At 43.6% G+C, this 8,711-nt stretch overlaps 1 protein-coding gene across 1 annotated transcript; it reads right to left on the bottom strand.

The window, feature by feature from the left end:
• Positions 1 to 1,885: 1,885 nt before the first annotated feature.
• Positions 1,886 to 4,663, bottom strand: LOC111949498 (glutamine amidotransferase-like class 1 domain-containing protein 3, mitochondrial). The gene is made up of 5 exons (XM_023966732.2): positions 4,585 to 4,663; positions 3,112 to 3,224; positions 2,630 to 2,801; positions 2,246 to 2,447; positions 1,886 to 2,177 (listed from the first exon to the last, which is right to left on the bottom strand). Exons 2-5 carry the CDS (start codon positions 3,217 to 3,219, stop codon positions 1,985 to 1,987), a joined length of 675 nt encoding a protein of 224 aa, XP_023822500.1. The 5' UTR covers positions 3,220 to 3,224; positions 4,585 to 4,663; the 3' UTR covers positions 1,886 to 1,984.
• Between the last annotated feature and the right edge of the window lie 4,048 nt (positions 4,664 to 8,711).

The raw sequence follows: 8,711 nt of genomic DNA, 5'->3' as shown, positions 1-8,711 counted from the left end.
ACAACAGGAGGAAGATAATTTAGTACTGAGGGTAAAAATGTTTAACTTTAAAACATATGTTATATAATAAAATCATCAAACTAGATCAATTAAATAAGTACATAATTACGAGGGGGGGGGGGGGTTCATGCAGAATGCAGTGGTGTGCGTTAGTTAAGTTGCAGGAGTGCCCTGAATTGAGGGCCGCAGTCACAATATTGTCAGGTTTGCATGGGCGGGAGTGTCGGCAGTCCATGGTGACATCACCATGCTGCAAATTGGTTAATACACCAATAACAAAGAGAGTTCCAAACCACTGTCAATAACAGCTAGTTTTCCCTTCCCACAAAATTCTTGCTGTAAGTATAAAAAAAAAAAAAGAAGCTATTTTACACAATTTAATGGAACTATATTAAAGTAAAGTACTTAATTGTTACCTATGTTGGGTTCTGAGAATATGAAATATACTTATTCATGTCACTGAGGGAGAGAGGGTAATGTATAACATTTACATTATGTCAGGGATCCTATTGAAAGATTGAGTGCTTCGGGTTAGAGGGTCTACACCAGAAGTTAATGCTTATCTGTAGGAGGAAGGTATATAGTGTGTGCAATTAAGCTTGTAAGGTGCTGAGTGCAGGGAAGCGATCACATGAAGCAGGCATTGATAAGGGGAGAGAGCTATGGATTAGTGATGAAGGGGGTCAAGGRCAGGTCACGTTAAGGGAGAAAGAAAAGTTTATGGCTGTATTACTTAGTTTCCTGTCTAGCAGTAAAGATACAATGTTTGTTCAGATGTGGAGGAGACTCAGCCTAGGAGGAATCCTATCACTCAGAAGCTATGTAGCAAGCTAAGGTGACATCAATGCCTGCTATGGACGTTTCCCAGTTGCTTTGAATGTTCAAAATCAGTTGAACACTAAGCCTAAAATGATCCAACTTTCAAAACAAGTTTTTTGCTGGATAGCCACAGCAGTCAACTAGCTAGATGTTTAGCACATTCACTAATTTGTTTGCACAATTAACAAGCTAGTTAGTTTGACAAGGAAGTGGTAGCCGTTAGAGTAGCTAGCAAACAAGATATGCCAAATAAGTCCAGAAACTTCTGCCCTTATGGAATGCCTTAAATTCAAACCATAGGTTTTCAAGGGTATTCAAGTCTGGAGACGGCCATTGCAAAATGGTTGTCAATTAAACATTTGTGCATTTTGATTTGTGCTTACTGTCTTGCTGGAAGAGTCACTTGCAGCCATGTTTCAGCCTCCTGGCAGATGCAACCAGATTTTTGGCTAAAATGTCCTGGTACTGGGTAAAGATCATGATACCATTTACCTTAAGGGCCCCAGGACCAGTGGAAGCAAAACAGCCCCATAAAGATCCACCATATTTTACAGTAGGTATGGGGTTATTTTCTGTTTATGCATCCTTATTGCGACACTAAACCCTCCACTGGTTTGCGTGGCCAAAGAGCACCATTTCCATGTGATCTGATAGCATGGGTTTCAATCCAAGTGCGGTTTATCAAACTCCAGGTGTTTACATTTGTTGGATGACATGAAAATAGAGCTCTTCGGCCACTCCCACACAAGTGGTGGGGTTGGCATCGAAATAAGGCTGCATAAGCGTCGCTGCCGTACCCCTAATAATAAATGACAATATATACAATCGGGTTTCACCCAGCGTCACTGCTTGAACCCCTAATGATAAATTAATTCCAGAATTGTTTTACATTCCTWTTTATTACAATTTTGATAGTAGCTCAAATCACAGTACAGATGGTACATCAGAAAAACAGAGCTTATTAAGTCTGTTTCAGGTTTTTAAATAAACAGTGAGTGACACTTGAGTAAAATCATATCAGGATGGTCTTCAGAAAACAACAAACATGCTAAGMGTGAGTCCCATATGACACCCTACATAGTGCACTTCTTTTGACCAGGGCCCATAAGCACTATATAAAGGGAATAGGGTGCAACCTAATTCAGCATTCTGATTCCCAGACTTTCTAGGCCAGTTTGAGTAGCTCTGTAACCATTACACCCACCCCATCAAACACCTCGTGTACGGGAGCGTTACACATGAAGCCGGAGGTGGTGACCAGCTTGTTCTTGACGTCAATGTGGACCTCCCCCACGTTCTTATTCACGTGTTTACAGCCCAGCTCAGTCATGGCGGTCGCCGTCTGGGCATAGGGCCATCTAGTTGTGGAAGGGAGAAGAGCAGCACGAGTTATGTTCCATCAGGGTCACACACCACTGTAACCCACCTCTCACACTCTTTGTCCTGTCCCACGGTGATCTCACACCCTGGCAGGGCCCTAGCAGCTAGGACAGGGGAGATGCAACACATAGCCAGGGGCTTGCCTACTCCATGGAACCCCTTAATCAGCTTCTCTACCTGGGGCTGAACCGTGTACTCCTTCCCCTTCACAGCCCAGTCAGACAGGTTCTTAGCCACACCAAAACCACCTGCAGGACACAACAGTTGGGTTGAGCACAGTGTAGAGCAGTGGAAACCAGGCCTGGTCCTGGAGAGGTAAAGAGTAAGGATTGTGGTTGTATGCTGATGATAATGAAAGAATGATAGTGACGGAGGTATATAATGGAGTGATAGTGATGGAGGTACATAATGATGAAGGATTAACGCTTACCTGGGATGACGAGGGCGTCGAAAGTGGTGATGTCCAGTTTGGCAAGGTCCGACACGTCACCGCGGGCAATGCGTGCGCTCTCCTGCAGGACGTTGCGTTTCTCCGCCGTGGGTTTCCCCTCGCAGTGGTTCACCACATGCATCTGATCCACGTTGGGGGCAAACATCTGGACCTGGAGCGATGAGGGGTTAGACAGTCAATACTGTACATCTGCAGTACAGGAGGAGCTTGTCATAGTAGTGTCCATGCTAATGAGATTGGAACCTGCATTCCCAACAACAAGCACTCTGAACACTCAGGGGGAGACTATGATTAGAAGAAGCAGTCATATAGAGGCATATTGACAACATGTAAATCAATGCAAACTGTGCACCATCTCCTAGACTAGAGGAAGTCTGAAGTTGTCACAGAGTTGGCTTATATAGTGAGAAGGTTAGTGTGTGAAGCGAGTTTGAACTACCCATGTAACGTTAAAGTCTTACCTTAGCTCCAGCCCTGCTGAGGTGGACCAGCACAGCAGATGCCTCGTGGATCTCTGTCCCATCGTAGACCCCACACCCGGACAGAACTACGGCTATACACTTCAKCATGGCTTCTGCAACAGACAGACAAGAATTACAGTATGGAGTCAGTGATGRACAACAAGCAGTTTGATTAAACTGAATTCTAGACTGTACCCATCATAAAGCACCTATTGTTTTCTCATCAATACACATCACATGGCATGTCAGTTAGTGCATCAGGTAGTGTCAGGTTAGGTACACTACATTGTGTTCCAAATTGAACCCTATTCCCAATATAGTGCACTACTTTTGATCAGAGCCCTGGTTTAATAGAAGTGCACTACATAGGAAATAGGGAGCCATTTGGGACAATCCAGACAGGTGAGCATGACTTGCCAGCAGCAGAACCTATTAAACATTTAAAGGCCTGGGGCCTCATTTATCAACTGTGCGTAAATTGCTTACTAAATTCTGGCCTACGTGAAGATTCTACAAAAAAGGTTTATCAAACTGGCGCACGCAATATATACACACATGCATGTCCATATTGSAAGCACTACAACTGTGCCTGGAAAATGCCCTACAGGCGGAGTTGTAGCCATAGGTAGGATTTAGAGCTATTGGAACTGGGCCATGATAGTTTCTTAAAGAAAGCYCAATGGCACAATTGATACAATGTCTGTAGGGGTGTAGGCAGAATGTTAACCTATAGCGTGTGCCAAACACTGGCCTCCTGAGTCTCTAAAGGACTGTGTCCATGTAACAACAATGCCTCCCTCTCCCTATGCCTCTAGTCAACACCTGGTATAGGTAGAGAGAGKTGTGATAAGCATCACTGATCATTCTAAAGCCTGGTTCAGATGTCCCCATGTAGCTCAGTTGGTAGAGCATGGCACTTGCAACGCCAGAGTTGTGGGTTTGATTCCGATGGGGGACCAGTACTACGAAAGTATGATTGTATGCACTCACTARTGTTAGTCGCTCTGGATAGGGGAGCGTCTGCTAAATGACTACATGTAAATAGGCATACAACAGGTTAGAATAATTTACGCAGCAGATTTGGAAAGGGTTAGCTAAGTATCTGTCTGATATGACTCAAACCTAACCAGGTCTGTCCTGACAACAGTCTTGGTTTCCACTAATAGAAACGGAACCCACAGAAAGCTGAATTTTTGGGGACAAAACGTGTCCGTCTCGTCGCAAGTCTTTAGCTAATTGACATGTTGAATTTTGGAATCTCCAACAGCAGAAATTCTAAAACTGCATAAAACTGACTCGGCTGTTTGACGTGAACTGGCCATAAAACTAACGTTAGTCTTCACCTGGCATCATATCCACAACTAAATACACAGCTATTGAATTGCATTACCAACTGTAAATACAACATTACTGCTAAACTGTTTGCGTAGGCTACATACATGCAGTATTAATTGTTAGACAACGTTATCTCACCGTGTAACAGTACAGTAAAATCGAGATGTTCTGTGTCCTTCTTCCTGTTCACTCCAGATTAAATTAACTATAACGCTACTCAATTTATATCCTCCTGCTGTGGCCCCTCCCATGGAAGTGGAGTCTGGAGGCCGTAGTGAGCTCATGGAGGCAGCATTGAGTAATGCTGGGAGGGAAGAGGGAAACTTGCCTTTCTGCCCCTCTGTGTTTGCTCTGTTCAAAATCTGCTAAATCACTCGACATCTCTCATAATCAGACTCTGGGTGGATGGTGTCAATATTGATGGAGATAATGTATTCTGAACAAAAATACAAACGCAACATGTAAAGTGTTGGTCTCATGTTTCATGAACTGAAATAAAAGATCCAGACATTTRCCATATGCACAAAAAGCTTATTAAATMTTGTGCACACATTTGTTTACATCCCTTTTAGTGTGCATTTACCCTTTGCCAAGATATTCCATCCACTTGACAGATATGGCATATCAAGAAGCTGATTAAACTGTATGATCGTTACACAGGTGCACCTTGCTGGGGACAAATAAAGGCCACTCTAAAATGTGCAGTTTTGTCACACAACACAATTGACCTTACGTCATTTCCGGTCACAACTTGTAGACTTGTTCACGTCCTGCTGTGCGGTTTGTTGCTAACCTTACTTTGCTACCTGCCAACTTTACGGTTTTTATTTTTAAATTACTGTTTATATTTCAATTTTTTCCCTCGCTCGACTTTTTTCATAATTTTTTTCTCTCACACCGGACACTTTATCTGGAGTGGTTAGTCAGGGCCCCCACCAGCCGAACATAAGTAGTAACATTAACATGATGCCTTCTAATTGCAGTTGCTGTACTCARAATATACAMGAGAACGATCGCCTTATGGCGAGGATAGCTGTACTGCAAGCCCAGCTTCAGACGCAATCGTTAGGCAAGGTAATTTAAGTGTAGGAAAAGATGAAACAGCGTCTGTGCCACCAGTAAGTACAGATAGTAGTATAAATCCCCTCGCACAGTCCCCGCAGCCGGACAAATTTCTCATAGCTTCTGGAAGGAAATGCTGTAGGAATGCTCAACCGGTGTCGCTCATTCATCGGACAGAAACTTTCAACCGGCTCTCCCCATTAAGCAGCGAGTAGGAGTCAGAAGCCGAGCCTTCTCTGGTCTCTACTCCTTCCGTTACGGGGTCTGAGACGCCGAAGCCTCCCACCATTAGCTCTGACAAATTGAAAACCCTAGTCATTGGCGACTCCATTACCCGCAGTATTAGACTTAAAACAAATCATCCAGCGATCATACACTGTTTACCAGGGGGCAGGGCTACCGACGTTAAGGCTAATCTGAAGATGGTGCTGGCTAAAGCTAAAACTGGKGAGTGTAGAGAGTATAGGGATATTGTTATCCACATTGGTACCAACAATGTTAGGATGAAACAGTCAGAGGTCACCAAGCGCAACATAGCTTCAGCGTGTAAATCAGCTAGACAGATGTGTCGGCATCGAGTAATTGTCTCTGGCCCCCTCCCAGTTAGGGGGAGTGATGAGCTCGACAGCAGTCTCATAACTCAATCGCTGGTTGAAAACTGTTTTCTGCCCCTCCCAAAGATAGAATTTTCTCTTTCTGGGACTCACCCACAAACAGGACCAAGCCTGGCATGTTGAGGAATGACGGACACCATCCTAGCTGGAGGGGTGCTCTCCTCTTATCTACGAACATAGACAGGGCTCTAACTCCCCTAGCTCCACAATGAGATAGGGTGCAGGCCAGGCAGCAGGCTGTTAGCCAGCCTGTCAGCTCTGTCCAGCTAGTGAGTCGCCACTGAACAGTCCAGTGTAGTCAGCTCAGCTAATCCCATTGAGACCGTGTCTGTGCCTCGACCTAGGTTGGGCAAAACTAAACATGCGAGTGTTCGCCTTAGCAATCTCACTGGAAAAAGACCTCTCCATTCCTGCCCCATTATTGAAAGAGATTGTGATACTTCACATCTCAAAAATAGGCTGCTTAATGTTAGATCCCTCACTTCCAAGGCAGTTATAGTCAATGAACAAATCACTGATCATAATCTTGATGTGATTGCCTGACTGAAACATGGCTTAAGCCTGATGAATTTACTGTGTTAAATGAGGCCTCACCTCCTGGTTACACTAGTGACCATATCCCCCCCCCCCGCATCCGCAAAGGCGTAAGGTGTTGCTAACATTTACGATAGCATATTTCAATTTACAAAAAAAAATCTGACGTTTTCGTCTTTTGAGCTTCTAGTATCATGAAATCTAAATGCGCCTACTCAATCACTTTTTATAGCTACTGTTTACTGGCCTCCTGGGCCATTATACAGCGTTCCTCACTGAGTTCCCTGAATTCCTATCGGACCTTGTAGTCATGGCAGATAATATTCACATTTTTGGTGACTTTAATATTCACATGGAAAAGTCCCACAACCCACTCCAAAGGCCTTTCAGAGCCATCATCGACTCGTGGGTTTTGTCTAACATGTCTCCGACCTACTCACTGCCCACAGTCATACTCTGGACCTAGTTTCGTTCCCCGTGGAATAAATGTTTGGATCCTTATAATCCTGGACTATTGGCCACCATTTTATTACGCTTGCAATCGCAAGAAATAATCTGCTCAACCCCATCCAAGGATCATCAAAAGTCATGCTATAATTCTCAGACAACCCAAAGATTCCTAGATGCCCTTCCAGACTTCCCTCCACCTACCCAAGGACGTCAGAGTACAAAAATCAGTTAACCACCTTACTGAGTACACTCAAATTTAACCTTGTGCATATACCCTAGAATGCGGTCACACCCCAAAAAAACAATTTTGAGTCTATACAGAAACTTAGCTCCCTGGTAATACAGAAAATACCCGAGCTCTGAGGCAAGCTACCCAGAAAATAGGGAAAAGAAATCGGCGCTACACCAAACTGGGAATTTAGTCTTCGACTAAGCTTGGAAAGACAGTACCCAGTGCGTATCGAAGAGCCCATCACTGCTGCTCGTAGTCATCCTATTTATCCAACTTAATTGAGTAAAATGAAGAACAATCCAAAATGTATTTTTGATACTGTCACAAAGCTACTAAAAGCAACCATTCCCCTAGAGAGGATGGCTTTCACTTCAGCAGTGATATCAATTACATGAACTTCTTTGAAGGAAAAGATCATGATTCATTAGAAAGCAAATCTTGAGACTCCTCTATTAAATCTGCATATTCCTCCAAGTGCAAGTTGTTCCTGAGTCTGCACAACTCTGACCAGGACCTAGGAAGTCAAAGGGAAAGAACACTCAAGATTTTTTAGTACTAATCTCTTGGACACATGATGAAAAATAATCCATGGGCCTCTATACACCTTCAAGCTGCCATACTGGAAAGCCGCCTATTCCCAACTAAACTACTGAAAGAGCTGCTTCCTGTGCTTGGCCCAACTATGTTGAACATAATAAACGTCTCCTCTATCCACCGGATGTGTACCAAACCAACTTAAAAGTGGCAGTAAAATAAAGCCTCTCTTGAAAAAAGCCAAAAACCTTTGACCCACGAAAATATTAAAAAACTATGCGGCCTATATGACATCTCCCATTCCTCTCCAACATTTTGAAAAGCCTGTTGCCGCAGCAACTCACTGAGCCTTCCTGAAGAACAAACAAATGTAATCACGAAAACGCTTCAGTCTGGTTTTAGACCCCCATCATGCACTGAGAACTCGCACTGTGTGAAGGTGGTAAATGAATCTTTTTAATGCGTCAGACCGAGGTCTGCATTCGTCCCTCGTGCTTCCTAGTGAACCTTAAGTGCTGCTTATTGATACCATTGATCAAACAATTCTTTTGAGAGATTGGAAACCCAAATTGGCTCTACCACAGACAGTTCTTGGCCCTGGTTTTAGATCTTATCTGTCGAAGGTATAAACGTTTGTCTCTTGTGGATGGTTTGGTCCTCTGACATAACTGTATTTCGGAAAGTTCCTCAAGGCTCGTTTTAGGAACCACTATTGTTTTTCACTATATATTTTACCTCTTGGTGATGTCTTCATTCGGAACATAATGTTAACTTTCACTGCTATGCGAGTGACACACAGCTGTAACATTTCGATGAAATGCCCTTAACTTGGAAAGCCT

This window comes from Salvelinus sp. IW2-2015, linkage group LG22 (assembly GCF_002910315.2).
Source record: "Salvelinus sp. IW2-2015 linkage group LG22, ASM291031v2, whole genome shotgun sequence".
Lineage (NCBI taxonomy): Eukaryota > Metazoa > Chordata > Actinopteri > Salmoniformes > Salmonidae > Salvelinus > Salvelinus sp. IW2-2015.
The sequence above is the reverse complement of the archived record's forward strand: the minus strand, read 5'-3'. Positions and strand labels throughout refer to the sequence as shown.